We start from the raw sequence: 23,738 nt of genomic DNA, 5'->3' as shown, positions 1-23,738 counted from the left end.
GTTTTTGCTTTCATAGAAAGCTGCAATAATTATCTCTCAAAGATAGATATAAAAATGAAGCTCTGGTTTTTCTGTAAACTTCACACAGGAAAGATAAGTAGGGATGGCAATTTAAACCCGGCCTGACAAGGACCCAGGCCGCCCCATCCCGATAAATAAGGTTTTCCCCAAAAATTATTCCCCCTAGGGTCGGGGCTAGTATTAAAAAAACACATCCCCGATGATTTTTGGGCCGGGGACGGTGATAAATTCCTAGCCCTAGCCCCGATCCCGGCCCCGCCCCACCCTGCAATTTCCCCGAACCATCCCCGTTGCCCCCGTATACATATATATATGTATATAATATATGTGTGTTGGTGAGTGTGTTTAGAATATATTATAATATATGTGTGTTTAGTGTGTTTGATGAGTTTATCCATTCAGAATTTCAGATTCTCAACTCTTCTTCTCTCTCGGCTTCTCTCTCTCTCTCTCTAAAAGCCTCCCTCTTCCACCACTGTCCTCCTCTCCCTCCTCCGCTGCTATCCTCCTCTTCCTCACCCCCGATTTCTATCCCTCCACTGTAGGATCTACAAAGATCTACAAAGAAAGTGGTGTCTTTGGTCTTTCGCAACGTAGAGAGCATTTCAAAGATCTACAAAGAAAGTGGTGTCTTTGATCTACAAAGAAAGCATTTCAAAATATGTTTGTGGTGTTGTTTTATATTGGTCTTTGAATATCTCTTTCTCTCTCTGAGTTTCTTTATAATCATCATATACAAACAGCCCCCTTTTGGGAGTTGCCATTCCTAGAATGTCTCTCTCTTTCTATCTAGATCTAGGTTAGAGATGAAGAACAAGCAAAATTGATTGGTAGATAGAAAGAGATTAACTGGTATATATATTAATTTTGATGGTGTTAATCTGAACAAATCATTGTAATTTATTTATTTATTTATTTTTGCAGTGCTTTTACTTGCAATGCTTCTACCATTTGATTTTTTCCCTTCTTGCTGCTATTTTTTTTTTTGGTGATTCTTCCTCCTGTTGCTGTTATTTTTTTTTTTTGGGTCAGGGAATTTTCAGGGCCGGGGAAACCTGATTCCCGGTAGGGAGTAGGGGTGGGGGCGGGGGCGGTGATAGGTTCCCCATCGGGGATCGAGGACGGGGAGTGTGATCCCCGGCCCCGCCCCGTTGCCATCTCTAAAGATGAGCTTAATGCTATAATGCTCAATGTATAATTTCTGAGAGAGGATGTAAACAAAAATTGAAGAACACTTCTCAGAGAATAGATGTGAATGATTATAAATCAAAAAATATTTTCTGATTTTTTGTAACTTGTTTACATTAGAGGCTTTGGTATATATAATGAAACTTATAGCCGTCGTATTCATTTGAATTTATAGCCGTTGTATTCATTTGAATTTATAGACGTTTATAACCGTTGTACTCCATCATTACTAATTTGAATATCTTCCTCTCCATCATTACAAATTTGAATATCTTCCACTTGAACCTTTTGAACTGCTGCTGTGCTGGACTGTTTGAACCTCTGTTTTGGGCTATTTGAACTCCTGATTTGATCAAATATTAAATACATTCTAACAACATTTAGGATAAAGGTTTATGTGAGAAATAATGGGACAAAATAAATTTTGATTCTATTTTTCTCTTTCAAATAAATCATCAAAATAAATTTTGATTGTATTTTTCTTTTTCAAATAAATTAAAGTATAATTAAATAAATCATTAAAATAAATTTTGGATTCTATTTTTCTCTTTCAAATAAATTAAAACATAATTAAATAAATCATCAAAATAAATAAGTTTAATAATCTCTCCCCTTTTTATGATGGCACACAATGATGTTTTGATTTGATTTAGGAGTAAGAAAGGCTCTCCCTAAGTCATGCTCCCTAAATTCATTTCTAAAGACATAGGTTAGCACATGTGTAATAAATAAACTTTAATCACCAACATGATATAAGATTAAGATATCAAACTATAAATACATAATATCAAATTAGTTTGAAAATAATACCATAATACATAACATCATATAATTTCTCCTCCTGTGATATTATCAAAAGGAAATCATGGGTCAGAATCTGGAGGAGGAGAATGATAGTGATAAATAGCATCTATACAATTCAAAACATATATATATATATATACATACACATACAACTCGCCTGCGTCTCTCTTTTTCCTTCGATAAACGCGTTTGACACGCGACCTCACTTTTGCATCATTAGCTGACAAAAGCAGGCCTCGATTTGTACTCGCCTCGGTTCCCTCTCCCTCATTGTCTTCTTCTTTTTTGCCTTCTTCTTAATCACACACTCTTCCATTTTCTTTTTCACTGTTCTCTTCTATCTCTTCTTCACCACTCACGTCTATTTCTTCTTCCTTATCGAGAGACCAAAAAAAAAAAAATTGAACGGAGGAGGCCAAACCTCAGTCTATTCTCTTATATTTCTCTGCAACTCATTTCTTTTACACCTCTGACCTCTAAACCATGGCTTTCTCATCCCGTCCCTTCACTCTGTTTTCGGACCTAAATGTTCCCATAAGCTCTGCTGGACCGAGTGTCCCTCCTCCTACTCTTTCGGTCATTCCTCTTCCTAACCTTCCTATGATGTCGATTGAGCAAATCATGGCAGCTCAATCTGACATAGAAGCTAATCATTTCACACTAACGTCCTGTATGGAGACGGTAACGGCAGTTACAAAATTGGCTCACCAATTGCAGAAGAGGACGAGTGAGCTCCATTAGGTCAACACCCAACTCTCTCTGCTCCAGCGCATGTACAAGGATGCGCGAGCAGAAATAGGTGCACTGAAGGCCAAAAATAAAGAGCTTAAATGGAAGACCACTTCCATGGCCCGATTTGGAGCAATGTCGTTCTTGGCCTTTGATAGTCAGCGGGGAGTCGTCGCTCTCGACGAAAGCATGGGGGTAGAGGCGTCAAGGGTCGCCCAAGGTGATAAAAAGAATATGAAAACGATGGAAGAGGCGAATAAGTAAGATCGGCGTATGGCCCGAAAAAAATGAAGGGTTGTTTTTTTTTATGTTTTTTTTGCTCGGTGTGTGGCCGTAAAAAAAATGAATGGTTTTTTTTTTTTTTTTTTGATTTTTTTTATGTAAATATTTATATTTTGATTTGTTGTTGTGTTTATGTTTAAGTATTGAAAAATGAAATTAAAAAGCAGAGAAAAAAAAAGAAAATTAAGCCCAAACAAAAAATAATAATGAGAGCAAATTGTTAATGAGTATATGAGAAGCGTTTAAGCATGATTTAATTCTCAATTTCTTAGTAAGAGCATACCAATCTCAAGACTATAATAGACATAACAATGCATAGATCAAACAAGGTTGCCAAGCAAGAGCTTAAATATGGAGCTTAAGTTCAAGTTAATCTTCCTTGAGGAAAACGATATTCCTCTTACATTATCAACAACTAATCAGCTCAAAGGTCATGTTGTAAGAATTAAGATACCAAAAGCATAGAGATACCAAAATAATCAGAGATACTAAAACAATCAAGTCTCTTTTTCTCCCCCGATGACATTTTCAACAAAATCAAGCACAAAAGAGAGTATGGTACATCATATAGGATGAAAGAATATAAGTTTCATTATAGCACAAATAATCATCCATACCAAGATAGCTCTATGATACCAAAAAAATGATAGCACATAATGATCATACAATTGAAGCTCATGCTATTTGACAATGATGGGCAAAAAAAATAGTAACATGTGAAGGTACAAGCTCATAAGTTTGATGTCAAAAACAGAATAGAAAATGAGGGGTTTTAAAAAATAATCAAGTTTAAATTCTTCCTCGTGTTTCATTTGGCAAAATCAATAGGAGATATGATAAATGAAAGCTCATAACTGAAATGTTCTCATCAATAATATCAAATAGGATGCCAAAATGATACCAACATGCAATCTACCAAGGATACTAATATACAATCTAGAAGATTTAACAATCATAACTCAAGCATTATGTAGAATACCAAATATTGCTCATAATAGGTTAAACTCAATATAATCTCATGGAGCTAATGTAATTTAAAAAAAAATGAAACATGTTCAAGGTATAGCAATCCATATGTCAAGAAAAATCATGAATTTCAATATGTATCACACATTTAAGCATGGGCATGATTTTTAGGTAAGAGCATCATCAAAGAGTATACATTGTCAATCACATGAAACATAATCAATCTTTTTCATATCAAAGTAATAACAGTATTAGCTCAAAGGATATAAGATAGAATTTTTACCTCAAAAGCTTAAGAGAGTATATGAGGCATACGTTAGGTTCAAGAGATGGAAGATTTTCAATCTTCAATTTTCTTTCATGAGGAGTTCATCTCAAAAAGGTTTAACAAGTATACATTGCAAATCATATAAAGCATAATCAATCTTTTTCATATCAAAGTAACAACAGTATTAGCCAAAGGATATAAGATAGAATTTTTACCTTAAAAGCTTAAGAGAGTATATGAGACATACGTTAGGTTCAAGAGATGAAAGCTTTTCAATCTTCAATTTTCTTTCATGAAGAGTTCATCTCAAAAGGGTTTAACAAGTATGTTAGCAAAATTGTTTCTCCCCCTAAGTTGGTACTACCATTTTCTAATGTGATTTGTGTAAATATAGCATTCATAAAACAATAACTATTACTCAATAAAAATACAGCACAAATCACTTCTTATCACAAACTCAAAAAGTGAAAAATAATTCAATGATCAAACAAGAGTTTGGAATGCTATTTTTCAGAATTTTCAAGTTGCAGCACATAGCATAATATGCATAAGAAAATAGTGTTATGCTCTTTGTTTTATTAAAAAATGATGCAACAATCTCATTTAATCACATAACATTATCAAGAGGCATTTTCATCAATTCAATCCACATACTCAAGTGTAATAAAACATTTTACTCAATGTGGAACACAACATGAATGCTATAAACAATTAATTCAACAATTTATCAATCAAAAGCATTTCATGAGACGTGTGCCAATATAATCCATATTCAAAAGATATTCAATAGGATAGATGCAATGTCTCTACAAACGTATGATACTTCTTTTCATTTAGACATTATTGATGGATCATAATCAACGAATTTCATAACTCATTCAAATATTCCAATGTAAAACATATAAGCATGAAATTTTCATATTAAGCATATTCTTGAGATCATAAATGTACAATTCAAAATATAGATAGTATACATCTCAAAAACATGCTATGACATCAAAATTGATTCTATAAAGATATGACTAAAAAAGGAATTAACATATTAGTATGAAGTCATATATAAGATGTGAAAAGTATGCTCACAAAAAATATTTATCACTTCTTATCTCTTTTTCATAGCAATGGATGACATGATATACAATGTTAATGAATACATGAATCATTCATATTCTAATAGGCATTCATCAAAATAATATAATTCTCATTTTTGAGTTCAATGAAGGTTTGAAAGAAACTAGCAGAACATGACTTAGCAAACTTAGTACAATTAGGTTACATGGAAGCAATGATTAGACACAACCTATTATACACAAATCACTCCTTAAAGAATATAGAACTTTAAGCTTAAAGGTGTGTTAGTAGTTATACCTTCATTTACCTCTTTGGAATCTTCACCCATACATTACCTCTATTGTTCATCTTGGTGATTTTCATTTCATCATTCTTTTTCTTGTAGGAGCTGATTTTGCTCTTTAGATTGAATACTCTTGTTGTGCATTTCCTCTCGAAGTTCTTAGTGTTCTTTGAGATTCCACCTACAAAATATCTTGATTTCTTTCTTAGTACCCCTACTTTCTTGGGTACATAGGGATTAGTCTCAAAAACATTTAATCTCATAAAAGGTTTAGGAGGATCAAAACCAATGCATACTTTATCAAAAACACATTTTTTATTTCCAAGAAGCTTGTTGAGGCTTTCTTTTCCTTTTACAAAATTTTCAAGAGTTTTGTTTAAATCCTCAACATTGTTTTTCAAAATGTTTTTCCCATTGACAATAGACGTAAAGTCATTTTTCAAAGTAGCATTTTTCATTTTTAAAACATCCACATCATTTGAAAGAGAAGTAACTAATTTCTTTAATTTAGAATTCTCAACACAAACATTTCTAAATATGTCATGTAATTCATTGAAAGCACTTTCAAGTTCTACATAATTAGAAATTACATCATCTTGAGTGGATTCTTGTTCTCCAAGAGCTATGAGACACAGGTTGGCTACTCCATTATTTTCTCTCCAAATGGCTTCATTTTTGCTGCCATCTATCATTGAAAGTTCATGAGCCATGAGTGAGTCTAGGAGTTCTTCAATGCCTAATTTTGTTAGGTCTTTTGCTTCTTGGATAGTTGTAACCTTAGCTTCCCATTCATTTGGCAAAGACCTAAATATTTTTCTTACAAGCTCATCATTAGTATAAGATTTACCAAGAGATTTTAGAGCATTAATAATATTGGTAAATTTATAAAACATGTCAGAAATATATTCAAATAATTCCATAGTAAAGAGTTCATAATCATGAATAAACATGTCAATCCGAGACTCTTTTATTTGGCTAGTTTCTTCATAGGTGATTTTAAGTTTATCCCAAATCTCTTTAGCAGTAATATACCCAGAAATTTTATTGTACTCATTTGCATTTAGTCCACACACAAGAATAAGCTTGGCTTTAGCATTAGCTAAAAGGAGTTTATAATTACGCTCATCAAATTCATCCTCAAGTTTAGGCACACTGATATAGTCTACTACCTTGGTAGGGATTTTAGGACCTTTAGTGATAATGTGCCATAAAGCATAATTGGTAGCTTGAAGATGCAAAGTCATTTTTTCTTTCCAATGAATGTAATTACTACCATCAAAGAGAAGTGTCCTATTGCTAGCTTGTCCAACAGCAGAGTAAGTAGAATACATGGTTGCTATGGATCAAAAACTTAAGATTGTTAAATCTAAACAAGAGCCCCAGGCTCTGATACCAATTGTTATCTAAAAAGTAACCTAAGAGGGGGGTGAATTAGGTTTCTACAAATTAAAATTAGTAATACCCAAATAAAATTAACTATAAGTACAACAAATTATTTACAAGTACAATGATAAACTTAGTAGTAAATGATCAAGCAAAATAACAATAAAGTATAACTAATATACAGGGTAAATCAAATGATTAGCACATTGTAAACGCGCCCGAACGTCCCGAAAAAATCCCGTTTTGTTCATTGGGCTCACTACAGTTCGGACTCAAATGTCACGGTTCTGAATCTAATCCCGCAAAGTGCAATGCGAGACCGATAAATCACTAAAGAGTCCAAATCCGACAAATCATTTTGAAAAATAGATTTTTAGAAAGAAGTGCCAAACATGGACTGCTTTGCCAGACACAAAGTCGCCACCTAAATATTTTGTTTTGGGAGAATTTAGGAAACCCTGACTCGTGCCTAAGGCCACGTGTCCGTCATCACCAAAGTTGCCTCAGCTCGGGAACTTGGGTATGATTAGAGAAGGTCATTTCATGAGCACCCCCGCTCGCCCGATCGAAGATCGGCCACTACTAAGCATGATATCTAGTTTTTGAAAACACATGTGCTCTTATCCCGGTTTATTAGCCTAGAATTACTATGTGATGCGCACAACATACAAGTATAGACTAGATTGCCTAAATTGAAACAAAGCATCGCATATCTGTTTGTTTTGAAAATAGATTGAAGTTTGCTACTCGCAAGTAGGCTAAAACACGGGTTTCGACGAATTATTCCAATTCAAGCAACCCAACCTTCACCCACAGGCATTCAGGCAGTTATATCACATAAGCAGTTAGCCTCATGGTAAGCATGCTATCATGGCAGTCACTCACACACATGCAAGGATGCTAAAGCATAAACACTCACCGAGTACTCCAAGCCAAAACAGAAACTAGTTAGTAATCAATGCATGATCCTAGTTCATGTTAAGATGGCTAATGCAACACATGCAAAAAGCAACTAAGATAGGCTCGGCTATTCTAAGATGGCATATGAGATGCTACAGATAACATGTATTCAACTCAGAATTGAAATACAATGCAGTTAGTATGATGCGCCGAGCCCGGTGCATGCAAGACGGATGAATGAATGCAAACATGCGAAGCATAAGGATGTTAATTGAAAAATGCCCTAAAACTAACCATCGTAAGCTGGTAAATAAAAGGGAGAAAGACGTGGGGTTGGAAGACATGCATCACACACACGCACACTTATTACAACAGTTGGCCCTCTCGACGGAGGGTCCGAATAAATAATATAACATCAACTAGCTAATCTAAGCTAATCTAATTAAGCTAGTTATTACACAACTAAAATGAATAATAAATTACAGCTAATTATTACACAACTCTAATTAATTAACAAACTAACTAAGTAAGCGATTAAACTAGCTTGCAAACTACATGAATGTGGACTGCCTCAGCTCTGCCTTGAATGATAAAAGATGCATGCATGCTCGAGTCGCCTTGTCGGGAAATCTATCGCGATGCTCCAACTCGCCTTTGTTTGCAATTGATCTCAGAAACTTGCACAAAGCTCCAGAGAGATGGAACTCCACCCTAGGAATCTGTGGGAAGGCTGCCGACCAGCTTATGGGCATGGGAGACCACCTGCCGACCACCTTTTGTGGTGGAAACCAATGAAGGTGGTCGGCCTGCCAGAAAACCTGGTCGGCCGACTAGTTTCTTATCCTGGATTCTGTTTTTCTGCAACAAAGGGAAAGAGAGAGGCACGACAAAGTATTTGCAATACATGTGTGCACGACCACTCTTCTCATCATTGCATAAGCTCAAAGGAGTGTAGTCCTCAACCCTCGGGCCACCAATCATGCATTTCGATGCATGATGGCCGAGGAGCCGAATTGCACGACTCAATGTGAAATGAATGCACATATAAGCACCTAAAGCCAACAACTCCGTCATGGATAGTCAAGAGTGTCGGCAACCAGAAATCGAGGCACGTTTCGTCACTTTCAGTACAAAACCTCCCTCGTTTCCCGTGTTCGAACTAACTCCTATTCTGAACACAATGCAACAAACAATGGCATGCACAATGCGACTTTAAGTATGCAACCTAAATGCTATGCAACTAAGTGATGCAAACATGCAAAGCATGACATGCAAGCATGCAACTAGCATACACAATGCTATGAACTAACAATGGCATACTCAATGCACGTGGTACTTAGCATACACAATGCACCTAAGAACTAACATACACAATGAGATGAACAAGACATGCACAATGCAATGATCAATCATGCGACAATGTGGCATACTCAATGCTATGGAATACAATGGCATACTCAATGCAAAAATGGACTTAAACTAAAATGAATGGGTCTCAGCCACACCCAAATCAGTGGCCAATATGATGAAAATGAGGCAACAAGGTACATGCAAACATGCACAAATGCAAGAGACCAAACCTAAGACACAAAGTGCAACTCTACCAAAGTATGACAAGGATGAAATATGGCATACAATGACACATGTTTCAGCTCTGAAATGACATACAAGATGGTCTCGAATCATGCGAACAACTCACCCGATGCATGTTGGATGACACAATTACCGAAACTAGTGAAGTGCATTACAATAGAGGTATGCAAAGCGATGCCCAAATAACCAAACCAACCCCAAACAGTCTCTATGCAGACCCAAAACAATGGCAAAATGGACTAAAATGATGGCTTGAAATGCACAAAAATGAAGCTCATGCAATAGCCCAAAAATGAGGCATACAAGCACAACTCTCAAACGCATTTAAAGAATGAAAAACATGGGAATATGGCACAAGTATAAACTCTGAAATAACATGTTCAATGATGCTGAAACATGAAAACAACTCAAGTTAAGCATGCAAGAGGCTTCAAAACTCGAAGCTAGGCAAGGGTATTACACTACAAGCATGCATGGCAAGCATCATTCGACCATGGGACCTCAAAATAGAGCCAAGGCAGCCCAAATCATGAATAAAATCAGTTTAGAACATGGCCAAAATATGCTAGAATCAAGGGCCAAAACAACATGCAATGTGAGCTAGTGAACATGGATTACACTACAAGCATATGAAGCATTCAAGAAGCCACCAAACTAGCAAAAGTTAGAGACATAACATGCCAAATAAAGCCCAAAAACCCACTGAAACATGATCAATGCATGCAAGAATATTATGCTCCTTTGATAGGCTATAAGAGGGGTTTTTCTACACATGCAAGAGACACACCCAAGGTGACAAAACCAACTCTAGACAGAGCCTAGGCAGGCCCTAAAAGTCACTGAAAATGGCCTGAAACAAGGCTTGGAGGTGTGCAAATATGGGCTCCTTTGTAAGGCTAAAAATGCTAGTGAACAAGACAAGGAGGGAGAAGGTCACCCCTCTCTGATTTTGGCTCTCAAAAACACATGTTAACCACTGAAAATCCGCTAGATTTTAGTGGTTAATAGGTCAAGCAAAGGTCAACACAAAGGCCTTAGGGCATGGCTCAAAACAAGGCAAAATGAAGCATGCAAGGGGGTAGATGACCCCCAACAACAAAATGACCTTAAACAAACATGAAAAAGACCTCAAAACAAGATTTTTTTCAGTTGACAACAAAGATCAAATATGCATGCAAATAAGGCTAAGAGATGAATCAAAATGAAGCTTAAAAGAGGGAAGGGTGAGTTACCCTTGATGCTCAACCAAACCTTTAACCTCTGAAAATGACCTCTAAGGAGCTCCAAGCAATGGTGGAAGGATTAGGCTATGAGGTGGTGTACAAAGGTGCAAGAACAATACCCTTTTTGAGCTTGGATGTAGAGATATAGAGGGAGAAGTCTTGTATGCCTTAGACAAATTTCTCAACCCTCATAAAGGAGGGGGAGGCCCTCCTTTGTAGAGATACAAGGCCTTAGCTTCTCAAAGAAGCTAAAAACCAAGGCCAAAGATCCTCCATACATGTGTATGGAGAATGTAATACGTGCCTTCCAGCTGGCAACAACTCACAGAGACAGAACTGAAGGGAGTAGGCCGACCAGTTCAGGTGGTTAGCCAGCCACTTTAGGTGGTCGGCTGACCAGTTCAAAAGGGTCAACTCAAAGAAAGGTGGTCGGCCAGCCCATTTGGTGGTCTCCCAACTAAATGCAAGCTAGTGGTGTGGTAGGAGACCAGCAATTGTGGCTCAAAAATGAGGGAGACCAGTTACCTGACAAGAAACTGGCCGGCGGAGGAAAAGTGGTCTCCAAGGAGAAAAGGTGGTCTCTCACCCTTGTACCACCTTCCAAACAAAGAAAACAAGGTCCATGCCAAAAATGAACCAAGACGGATGCAAAACGAGGGTTCGGGGGTCAAAACACGCAGCCAGGTGCCCCGAAAATAGGCTGTTAAGCATCGAAAGTGGCGTGCGACCACAAAGGTGGTCTCCCGGGCCACAGTGTCCCTCTAGAGAGAGGAAACAAGGTGTGTGCAAAAACCGTGCCAAACGGAGAAAGTTAAGCGGTCCCGAACCGAGGCGCACGGCTGACGGCTCCGAAAATCGAAAATCGAAAACTGGTCTCCAAACAGAAAGTGGCCTACGACCACGAAAAGTAGTCTACGGCCACTGAGAGATGGTCTACGAGACCTCTCCCTCCTTTTGGGAAGAGAAAACAAGACCTGGTTCGCAAACCGAGGCAAAGCACAAAAGGGTCCCGAGGTCCTGGGGTAAGGCTCTCAGCTGAAACTCCGAAACCTCAGAACAAGCACAACATGCACCATCATCGAGCGCTCAATCGATGACGTCTGAGTCTTAAGGTCGGTCAAAAATGGGGTGTCTACATACATGAATATTAGATAGATATAGCAGTAGTATGAAAGTAAAGAGATCAGGGAAGAAGTGACAAACAGATTTATAGTGGTTCGGTTTCAACCAAGCCTACATCCACTCCTCAAGCTTCACTTGAGATTTTTCACTATCTTCTAGCTTCACAGGGTGCTAGCAACCTTTTCACAGATGGAGCAATCCTTCACAAATTTTACACAGACTTTCTAAGTCAAGAACACTGAGTGTACTACACTCTTACAAGGTTGAAAAGAAAGTGTTTTTGCTTTCACAGAAAGCTACAATAATTATCTCTCAAAGATAGATATAAAAATGAAGATCTGGTTTTTCTGTAAACATTACACAGGAAAGATGAACTTAATGCTATAAGGCTCAGTGTATAATTTCTGAGAGATGATGTAAACAAAAATTGAAGAACACTTCTCAGAGAATTTTTTAGAGAATAAATGTGAGTGAATATAGATCAAAAAATATTTTCTGATTTTTTGTGACTTATTTGCATTAGAGGCTTTGGTATATATAATGAAACTTATAGCCGTTTATAGCCGTTGTATGTATTTGAATTTATAGACATTTATAGCCGTTGTATTCATTTGAATTTATAGTCGTTTATAGCCGTTTATAGCCGTTGTACTCCATCATTACTAATTTGAATATCTTCCACTCCATCATTACAAATTTGAATATCTTCCACTTGAACCTTTTGAACTACTGCTGTGTTGGACTGTTTAAACCTCTGTTTTGGGCTATTTGAACTCCTGATTTAATCAAATATTAAATACATTCTAACAACATTTAGGATAAAGGTTTATGTGAGAAATAATGGGACAAAATAAATTTTGACTCTATTTTCTCTTTCAAATAAATCATCAAAATAAATTTTGATTCTATTTTTCTCTTTCAAATAAATTAAAATATAATTAAGTGAATCATTAAAATAAATTTTGAATTCTATTTTTCTCTTTCAAATAAATTAAAACATAATTAAATAAATCATCAAAATAAATAAGTCTAACAATTGCCAAAAGTTAAGTTTATACCCAATTTACCCCTCCCAGATCCCATCCAATGGGACTAACTTGGTGTACTTCTTTTAAAATATATAGGAGGATAATAGTACGTCCACTAAGTTGCCAAAATAGGTCATATAGGAAATTCCTTGAATAACTTTAGTGGGTATCAACATCAGGACCCTTTCAAAAGCTTAAGAGAACATCCTATGAAAAAGGTATTACCTCATACCACGTCAAACCACTCAAGTGACCATTTTAAAAAACTGATTCATATTGTTTAATATATTGTGAGCTAGAGTCTCAAAACGTCCCCTGCCGTCAACCCGCCGCTATAATAGGCCACATAGTTCATCATTAGGGGGGAGAAAAAACATACCCCAGGACAAACTTGCTTGTATTGCTGAACAAATCATTAAATAATTTCCTGAAATGTATCAGTAATTGAATTTAGCTTTCATAAACTTCGAATTCCCCAATTGTCAAAAGAAAAAGAAAAATAAAGCAGTCGAGAAACCAAAAGATAGTAAAAGCATTGTAAATAAAGTACCAAACAAATTCTAACCTTAACATACTCGAATAACCAAAAAAATAATCTGTCCAGATAGATAATAATTGAAATTCCCAACCTTAAGGCCATTATAGCATTAGGTTAAATCATGACTTAAACCGTTGAGTGTAGACAAACCACCCTAAAAAAATAATATATTGTCAAGAACCAATCTACTCAATTGCCAAAAACAGCAAACCAGATAATGAGTTACAAACAAAAAAGATAATCACATGGGTAACCACAAGTTTACTCGACAACAAGAATATACATTATATGGATAACCATAAAACCACTCTAAAACATATAATCTAAAATTAACATCTGGATCACAAGATCACACTAAAACACATGCATAACAGTAAGAAAGAATGACTATACAACAAGGCTTTCATTAACAGCGTAAAATAACAGTAAAAAAAGGTATTTGAGTGACCCCAACATTATTCTAGAAACATAAATGGAAAAGCAATATAAGGGCATCTCCAATCCTTACTCAAATATTGACTCAAACTTAAATTTGAGTTGAAAAAAACACCCCAAACACCTCTCCACTCTTTGAGTCAAACTCATACTAAATACCCAAATGAAGGGAGACTTAAATCTTGACTCAAATGTTCAATTCAAAGGCTATGCTTGCTTCATTTGAAGTTTATCATTTAGAGAACTGCTATTCTTGTGATAAGATGGGAATTTTTAGAAAGAAAATTGGTGTTTGCCATTGGAGTTCATGTCAAATGAAGCTTTTACTCAAAATTCGAGTGAAATTGAGTGATGATTGGGAGATTTAATATAGAACTGTATAATTGCTCTGAGAATTTAAATAGTAGTCAAAATTATCTCATCTGGATAAGCTCCAAATATGGTCTATAGTTCAAAATCAGAATTTGAAATCAATCACAATTTTCAGTTTAGCACACTAGAGGACTAACAGACTCCAGACTGAATCCAGTTTTCTAAATAATCCATAGCAACCATTTCCTATAATCAAAAAATGACTGAGTCTGACCACTACATCCATCACTGGTTTACACCTCATTTGTTCTACAAACGTGAACAAATGCTAGAGGAACATTTGAAAAGTTACAAAAGGGACTTACAATTGAGGGAAACAACCATGTATAGAAGTTTAGGATACATCACAGAGGTATACATCACAGATGTGGCCCAAAGCCAAACAGCATATTCGTCATCATCCAATTTAGGGTAGTTCTTAATAAAACACAAAATCAAAAGAGGGAAACAAAAAAAAAAAAAACAATTCAATCAAGAAACTCATGTACATAACTAGATGATCTGTTTGGCCCTCAAGAAAACACTATGTTTGGTAACCAATAAAAGAATCTAAACAACCCAGAAAATGTACCTATGTTCTTCTTCTGTCCATGGAGTTCCTTTCTTCCTCTCGACCTCGCCGTGCTTTGTCTTTGCTGTCGACCCAAACAAGGTCTGACTCCTCTTCGACTCGGTCTCCTACCTGAACGACGACTCGTCAGAATAACTCTGCAACTTGACTCGGCCTGACTCAATCTCGTTCGCAAATCTGTGAGAGAGAGAGAGAGAGATGCCCCAAATGAGATATGTTTATGGCAAATCTGTGAGAGAGAGAGAGAGAGAGAGAGATGCCCCAAATGAGATGTGTTTAGGGCAAATCAGTGAGAGAGAGAGAAAGAGAGAGAGAGAGATAGAGAGAGAAGAGAAGAGAAGAGAAGAGTATGAGTGTGTACCTTTCCTTATCTTCCTCCCTGTGCCCGACACTGTTAAGTGGAGTTGTTAATGTCGTTTTGCTAATCGAAGCCGCAAAAAGACAAGTTAGAAAATGGAAGTGAGCAAAGAGATAATGAGGGAAACGGCGATGGATGCCGCTGTCGAGCCAGTTGTCATACCGGCGATGGATCCCCTTCGAACTAATGTCTAATGATTAGAATCTATTAGAAGCCAAAACAGTTGATGTATATTATCTTTTGCGAAATATTTTTCTTTTTCTTTTTTCTTTTTTTTGGTGAATTGACGCCAGAAATTTTATTTTGGCACTTCTTTGTTTTTTATCATACAATTTACGACATACATTGTCCGTCATAAAAATTGCAAAACTTTTAACGATAGGCATTGTGTGCGTCATGTATAATTGATGTATTAATGGCACGCCATATGTATGTCGTTGAAAGTTTTATTATTTACAGCGTATATTGTAAGTCGTAAAAAAATTATTGTTATTACCATTCACGGCCTACGCAATAGACACATTGTGGTTGGAAAAGTATTTACGACGTGAAAAAAAACAAGTCATAAAAGTGAGAAACTACGGCGTGCATTTATTGTATGCCGTTGATATGGTACCGTAAAAAGTCAATTTTGTTGTAGTGATAGTTTTCAAAATTCAGTGATATTTAGAATTTAGTTGTGGGGTGTAAAGTTATCTAATGTATTATGAATAAATAGATAAGTGCTTAGTTGAATGATTTAATTTGTTTAAATTATAAAATTACCTTTTTGTCTATTAGATTAGGTTTTTGCACGGATTGTCTCCAATTGAACCACATTAGTTGAAATTAAAAATAAAAAAAATAAATAAAAAAAAAACAAAAAAAACTTTAGGGACTACATAGATGAAATTAATAATTAGGGATGAAATAGAAAGAAAAAAATGACAATAGTTTGAGGGTATAAGAGAAATTAGCCCTTAAAGTTATCATCTTTTCCAGAAATAACAATAATATATCATATTCTTATTTATTTATTTAATTTTTTTTAATGCAAAGTTATATATCATATTCAAATCATTGTTTTAAGGGGTTTCTTGTGGTTCATTTTTATTCCTGAATTTCAGTCATTTTAGTTTTCATTTATTCAATCTTGAGGCCTTGCAGGTAAGCGTGCGCTTCTGCGGCTAATGTCATGTATCATGACATGAGCACTTGCACCATTGCAATTTGATATTTTTTTAACATTTGTATTTTAAATTTGTTTATTATTAATAGGTTTATTGCAAGGAACCATTTTCCGGGAATCTGGTTATGGTTTCTATTGGCTCAAAAGCCTTGCCACTAAGAAAACACAAAACTAGTAATTTAACTGAGGACAGTTTCATGGCCGGGGAAGATAATCCTTATGGAAAGCATGGAAAGAAAGGAAGCATGAGCAGATAGTCATTTAAAAAACGCCCTGGTTTTGATGGAGATCATTCTACTGAAAATTTATCTGGTGGTATGCCCCATAATTCTGCAAAATCTTCAAAAGTTTCGAAGCCTAAGAATGTTTCTGTGCCACTTAGGGATGGCAATGGGGGCAATGGGGGCAATGGGGTGAATATTCATTCCCCATCTCTATTCTCCTATAATAAATTTTTCTCATTCCCCATTCTCCATTCCTCATGGGTACCACCCTCCCCATTTTTTAATGGGTATGGATTTTCCCCAACCCACTTGAATCCCCATTTTATTTTTTATATTTAATGTTAAAAACCATTTTTTTTTTCTTTTTTTTTTTCTTTTTTTTTTTTTAAGGTTCACAACAAAAACAAAATATACCTTCAATCTTTTTTCTTTCTTTTTTAATATATTTAATGTTAACAACCTTTTTCTTTTTTTCTTTTTTTTTTTTATAAAGGTTTTAGCTAAATATACCTTCAATCTTTTTTCTTTCTTTTTTAATATATTTAATGTTAACAACTTATTTATTTTTTTATTTTTTATTTTTTTAAGGTTCACAACAAAAGCTAAATATATATTCAATCTTATTTTATTTTATTTGGTTCAACAACAAAATCAAATACACATTAATTAATTAATTAAAAAGTTTGTTTTATAATAATCAAATATATAATTTTGAGACAATCAAATAACTTTTAGTAATTGAAAAAAAAAATGTGGAAGAACGTGGAAGATTAAAAAAAAATTACAACCATCTCTCTCTCTCTCTCACTCTCACTCTCTCCCCTGCATGTTATAAGAACCTGATTACAATGTTATAAGAACCTGTTTGAAGAAATAAAATGTGAAAGAACCTGTTTGAAGAAAGTGTTATAAGACCCATATTAAATTGCATCAGGACATAAACAATGAATTGTTTGTTGATCTCTTAGCCACAGACATTTTATACATTAAACCATCTTTCTCTTAACAAATTTGAACCATTCATTTTAATTTATCCAAAATCTAATTATACCTTTAACAAATCTGAACCACTCATTTTAAGATATATATGCATTACCACACCCAATCCATCCTCCATCTTCTTCCTTTAGTCCCCCACGAATTTTGTTGTTTGTTACTTTTAAAAAACAAAAAATGTTTTTTCAATTAAATTTTTACTAATTTCACAACTCCATCACCACTATTCTCACTTTCACTGTCACACTACTATCACCATAGCCACTACCATCATCATTGCCGCCATCACCCTACCACTATGTAACAATCTCTACTTTCACCTTCGTTCCATCACCACCACCACCAAATATAAAAATATATATTTTTAATTTTTTTATAAAAAATATTTTTCATTAAAAAATAGTTTCTATCTAAATAAATGAAGCATAACATTGGGAAACAAGCTGATTTTAGTTAAATCTGTTCATAACTAAGAAAAATTCTTTTAATTTAAAAAAAAATATTTAGTAAGACTTTGTATCTCCTTTTTGTTTTTCCAGCAAATAAATCTTTGTACCTATCATTTCTAACCAATCACGACTCATGCTTGTTTTGATTCTCTACAATTTTCTTATTTTTAAATACATTCATATATGTATATATATATATACTAGGGATAACCCATGCCTGAAGGCACGGTCAATAATTTTTTCGATACCACACGTGCTACAGAATTCAATTAATAAATCAATTTAAAATAATATATCACTCACGTTTAATGCTTCACAAATAAGAAGTTAAAATTGCTTCTACACAGTAAACTGGCAAAAACATTTAGCGTAATCATCCTATCTAACTAAAAAATAATAATTAATCATCCAACGTTTCTAATACGGATCAACGACCTGCAACAAAAGCACTCGCTTAAATTTGCTTTAAAAACCCAATAGCTATGAGGAATCAACAAAATGATAAATCAACAAAATGATTCTTCAAAAGCAACTCTAATTTAACAACAAAATGAACTCAAATGATTCTTCAAAATAATAAAAATGATTAAGAACAATAAAAAATGCATGAATAGCTTAATATAATATTATTGAATCAAATGATTTCATGGTTTCAATTTGAACAATACCAAAAAAATGCAGCAAAACCATGTTTAAGAGTGATAATTGCATGTTTCACAATTTTTTGCAATGGGACTAAAGCTTGGTTTGATTTGGTTTGGCTTGGTTTGGACATTGTTATAGCAACAAATAATCTTCTTTCAATTTGTTTTGTAATTAATCCCCTTCTTTCAGCACAAAATTCATGTACTTCTCTAATAGCTCTGAATATACCAGTGGTAAGCATAATTCTGACCCTATCATTGGCTGAAACACATATGAAGAATAGCATTGAGCAAAGATTCTAAACATGAATGTAAGAGAGAAGTTTACACAGGTTTTACATAGTGAAACCTAACAATAAAATGATAACTCTTGTATAGAAGTCTTCCTAGTTTAACCGGGGAGCAAATTTCAACAGCAGCTAAAATATGAATTAGACAAACCTCTCCAAACACTTTGATCTAGATAATGAATTACTACAGTGAAGCAAACATAGAACACGCATTAATAAACTTGCCATTTTTTCAATTATCTAAGCTCTGTAAATAGATCAAATAATAAAAAATAAAATTAAAAAGCCCTAAAAAACATAAACTATTCATTGCAAAATTCACGAAAAAATTAAAAATTTGTGTCATCACTACTACTATATAAGTCCAAAACACAAAATCTTTAATCTTTGAAAGACATGACGAGGCCACAATTTTATATTCCCAACAATGCATAAAGCAACACATGACAAATAAATTGAGGGGAAAAAAAAAAACAGAGATGATATGAAACACATAGTTTGTATTGGTCACAACAAACACTAAAACTAATTTGGAAGGAAAAAATGAATCTGAACAATAATCCCGCAAGCAAAAATCAGTTTTTTGCTTTGATATAAAGGACCAATCATCACTTCACAAATAAAATCAAATGTTGCACATAGAAACAAAATGAAGATTCCATCTAAGTTTGAATGAGACATGAGAAATTGCCTTTTTACTCATAAAGACTTGAAAACAATATTTAAGTGATAGCTATCACAAAAAGAATCTCATGGATGACTAAATTAGTGCATCAAATCTTTAGTTAGTGTATGGATATTACTCAGTACAACTATATCAAATCATTCTCCCATTTTTTCTAATCTATTGTATTTTGTCTTCTACAAAACAAATTGCCTCCCTAAACATTTAGAGTTTTCAAGTGCTTTATGTGGTTCAGGCCATCCCCAAACCCATCTAGAGAATAAAAAAATTACCAAGATAAAATGTGGGAAAGTGAACGACAACATATCTAAAACCAGTTAATAAAGATATTCAATCTTTTGACCGTACACCTAAACTGAGACTTGAAGCAGCAAAGGAGCTATACATAACCATAAAGAAAAGGAAAATTAAAATACAACTAAATTATGTACAAAGCACAATCCCAAAGACAGAAACCCTCAATGAAATTCACAAAAAATTTCCATTATCGTCACTTGCAAAGAGGTTGTGTGTGTGTGTGTGAGAGAAAGAGAGAGAGAGAGAGAGAGAGAGATAGTAAACTAAGTAGAGCTCTTTCCGTTCTTCAAATTATGTTGTAAAGAAACTAACTTTTAAGGTAATCCCACTTACATCAAAACCAATAGAGCTCTTCTCCTCGTTCAAGTCTAGGAATTCAAACTAACTTTTTAAGGGGGAGAGAGATGTTTATGATAGACAGAGGTACTGGTAGGCGAGAACCAGAGGTCTAGCATCAACACAGATTTTGTTCAACTTATACTTTTAACTGTTAGATGTTGATTAGGATTGATCTCAACCATTAAAAACAATTGTAAGACATTTTCAAAAACCCTTGTGGTTTATTATATAAATAAGTGGATGTTCATTTTTGTTTTGTGGCCTATCGAAATATTTAACCCACTTTGAAATCAACCATCAAAAGTATTCCTATGCAATTTTCAAAAACCCTTGTGGTTTATTATATAAATTAGTAGATTTTCATTTTTGTTTTTTGGCTTGTTGAAATATTTAACCCACTTTGAAATCAACCATCAAAAGTATTCCTACGCAATAACAACCTTTATTGCATCAACGAAGAAGCCATCCTAAAGGGCTTTGGATCAAGAGCTGGTGGGGAGGGGAAGAGTATGCAGATGTGAGAGAGTGAAAGGGGTTTGTATATGTATGTATATACAACTATTTATAACAATTGCAAAAATTAAAGTCATCAAACACAAATAAAAAGTTCAATTTCAGGTTCTAACCACATTAAATCTTAACTCTTAAACATGATTTCAGAAGTTCAACTTTTAGCCTCTAAACACTTAATAGAACATTTAGAAAAATTGATTTAACAAATATAATTAATTTCCAGCCAATACAAAAATTTATGAACATAAAATTTAGCATGTAGCATAAATATTAGCTATCCAGTTCATACTGATATTTTTGCCAACGTAGATTTGTAATCATTTTAACTTATATCTCCTCTTTTAAACTAAATCAAATCCATTAATTCAATTGCAAACCATTTCCCGCTACGTATCCTCCATATCTTTCCCTCACTATTCTATTTATTTGTTTGCACTTTTTTTCTCCCTATACTTCCATTTTCCGTCATCGCACAACCTCATTGCGCAACCACACACCCTCTTTCCGCTTTTTGCTTAAGTTCTCTCTCACCCATGACATACCAATGCCATGAAAATGCATTTTCAAAAGTAGACCAACTAATATACTTCAAACAAAAGTAGCTCTTTGAATTGACGCTTAAGGTGTTTAAATTTGGATTTTTTCATAGTCATGCTCAATCTGATTTTAAGATGTTTATATTATCCAAAATAATGTGCGCAAGAAAAAAGCTCAATGTAGTTTCGTTATCATGAAAGAGTAAAATATGAACAATTTATCAAATAAAATAGTACTCAAGATGTAAAAAATGTGTTTATGTGACAAAACATAACAATTGCTCCAATTATAGACTGAGTATCAAACAGAGAAGCTACATTTTGAAAGAAAAAAATAACATGAAGATGAGGTTTCTTCGTGCCTTATGCTAGTGACCATAGAAATTGAATGTCAACTGCAAACTAAATTGATCTAGACATAAATCGTATTGCACAACCACCACCCTCACTATATTCCCCTCCGAGAATATCATTTTAAATTTAGATAGGAATTTAAAAGAGAAAAAGAAAAGATGAGGGAAATATAAAGTTATTATGATTCAAACACAGCCTTACATACATAAGCAAAAATTATTTTTGTTGACGAAATGGTACCAATACATGTTTTATAGAGGGGCCAATTTGAGAGAGAGAATAGACAAATGCATGCTCTTTACAACTATCAATTAGTAAGCAAATTGATACGTATGCAGTTCCCCTAATAAACCAGTTAATTGAGAGAGAGAATAAACAAATGCATGCTCTTTAATTATAATTCATAACTACACAACTGAGTGTGTAATAGGCCTATGAAACTGGGCAAAACTTTGTCAAGCCAAAATATTATTTCTGCCAATATACTCATTGGCAATATAAACTTAGGTTTTTGCTTAATGTTACCCCCAAGCCAAAATGTTATTTCTGCCATTATACTCATTGGCAATATAAACTTAGGTTTTTGCTTAATGTTACCCCCAAGCCAAAATATTATTTCTGCCATTATACCTATTGGCAATATAAACTTAGGTTTTTGCTTAATGTTGCCCCCAAGCCAAAATATTGGTTTTGCCACTAAACCCATTGGCAATCTAATTTAATTATGAGGCTAGGCTTGATTGTTCTAATGCTATGTCTTGAAACCATAATGTTGAAACAATAATATAAATATAAAATTAGAAAATATTGTTCTAATGCTATGTCCTACCAAGACTAATATATTGAAACCATAATAGAAATATAAAATTAGAATAAACAGCACCAAGAACAAAGAGACTATCATTATGTTTAGGGACCAAGTTTAAAACATTAATCAGCTTTTAGGAAGAGTTGTCTCAGTTTATGGGTGATGCTACATTCCCTCCTAGCAAAGGAACAATAAGGAGGATGTGCTCCTAATAGTGCTTGATCTACCCATTTGGCATCTATTAGGTTACTAAGTGGAGTAAATGATCTTTGACAAAATCATAGAATCCAAAAATTATCTCAATAGAAAGAATAACAAACTGAATGAATATTAAATTAAACTGAGTGAATATTATATTGTGTTGTGTCCTATACATGGCATGTTATGTTGTATGGTAGGATAACAAACTGAGTGAATATTTATGTACAAATTAAACAACATAGAAATTAAAGCTCTATTTCTATCTATAAAAAAAAGGTCTCGTCAAATGGTTCAAGTTCAACAATTTTCATCAATTTTCGCCAAATGTTTTAGCAATTAGAAACTAACCTCTTCGTATCTCATAATGGTTCATCAATTTTCATCTCTCTCTAACCCATTTTTGTCAAATTGATTGTCTCTCACAATAAAATCTATAAATTATGTCCTACTTCAATTTAAAATATCAAATTTAGTAAATAATAATTTGAATCTGAATACATAAAAATATCCAATTAAACTAATCAATTATCCAGTTAAACAAATTTGAATCTGAATAAATATACGTAAAAATATCAAATTTCTCAAATGCCCCATCAACACCCTTGTTTTGTTATATAGATTTATTGAATTAGCAAAGACTTCAATGGAGAACTAATCAATTAACTTGGGCAATAAACATAAAATTACTAAACCATGTGGACAGAGGAGAACTACTCATCTTAAATTGATAACAGATTGTGAAACTTTCACGCAAGCAATAACCAATGCATCTATCTTTCACAAGACTTGGAACACTTTTCCTTTTTGAATCAAACACAAAAGTATCCGAAAAATATAGAATAAAAAATCAATTTGAACCTATGAAACCCAAGAAGAAAGAATAAGAGGGTGGGGGGGGAGACCAAACAAATTGCCCTTTTTTTCAAAGAGTAGTGAAATTTATTTGGATTTATGCATGTAGCATTTGCCATTATCATTATTTTTTGCACTCACTACCTAATTATATAAAGCACACAATAATTACACATCATCCAAAACATAAGAAGAAAAGAAAGGAACATTAATTTTTTACAAAAATCCAATAGTACTCGTTTTGGAG

At 34.2% G+C, this 23,738-nt stretch overlaps 1 protein-coding gene across 11 annotated transcripts in view; it reads right to left on the bottom strand.

Moving 5' to 3' along the window:
* The window catches only part of LOC114256952 (N-carbamoylputrescine amidase), a 34,921-nt gene extending 19,425 nt beyond the window's left edge, over positions 1-15,496 (bottom strand). For 3 of the 11 annotated variants that reach the window (XM_082908825.1, XM_082908826.1, XM_082908828.1), the window contains exons 1-4: positions 15,139-15,346; positions 14,778-14,954; positions 13,241-13,553; positions 5,627-6,416 (exon numbers count right to left, since the gene is read on the bottom strand). In XM_082908825.1, the coding sequence (XP_082764951.1) occupies positions 5,627-5,632 (6 nt within the window). In that variant the 5' untranslated portion in view covers positions 5,633-6,416; positions 13,241-13,553; positions 14,778-14,954; positions 15,139-15,346. Of the gene's footprint in view, positions 1-5,626; positions 6,417-13,240; positions 13,554-14,777; positions 14,955-15,138 lie in introns of all 11 variants that reach the window. The other 8 variants (XM_082908824.1, XM_082908827.1, XM_082908821.1 and 5 more) reach the window with 6 other exon arrangements.
* Between the last annotated feature and the right edge of the window lie 8,242 nt (positions 15,497-23,738).

Source organism: Camellia sinensis, chromosome 15 (assembly GCF_055761805.1).
Source record: "Camellia sinensis isolate YWXY chromosome 15, ASM5576180v1, whole genome shotgun sequence".
NCBI classification, from domain to species: domain Eukaryota; kingdom Viridiplantae; phylum Streptophyta; class Magnoliopsida; order Ericales; family Theaceae; genus Camellia; species Camellia sinensis.
The sequence above is the reverse complement of the archived record's forward strand: the minus strand, read 5'-3'. Positions and strand labels throughout refer to the sequence as shown.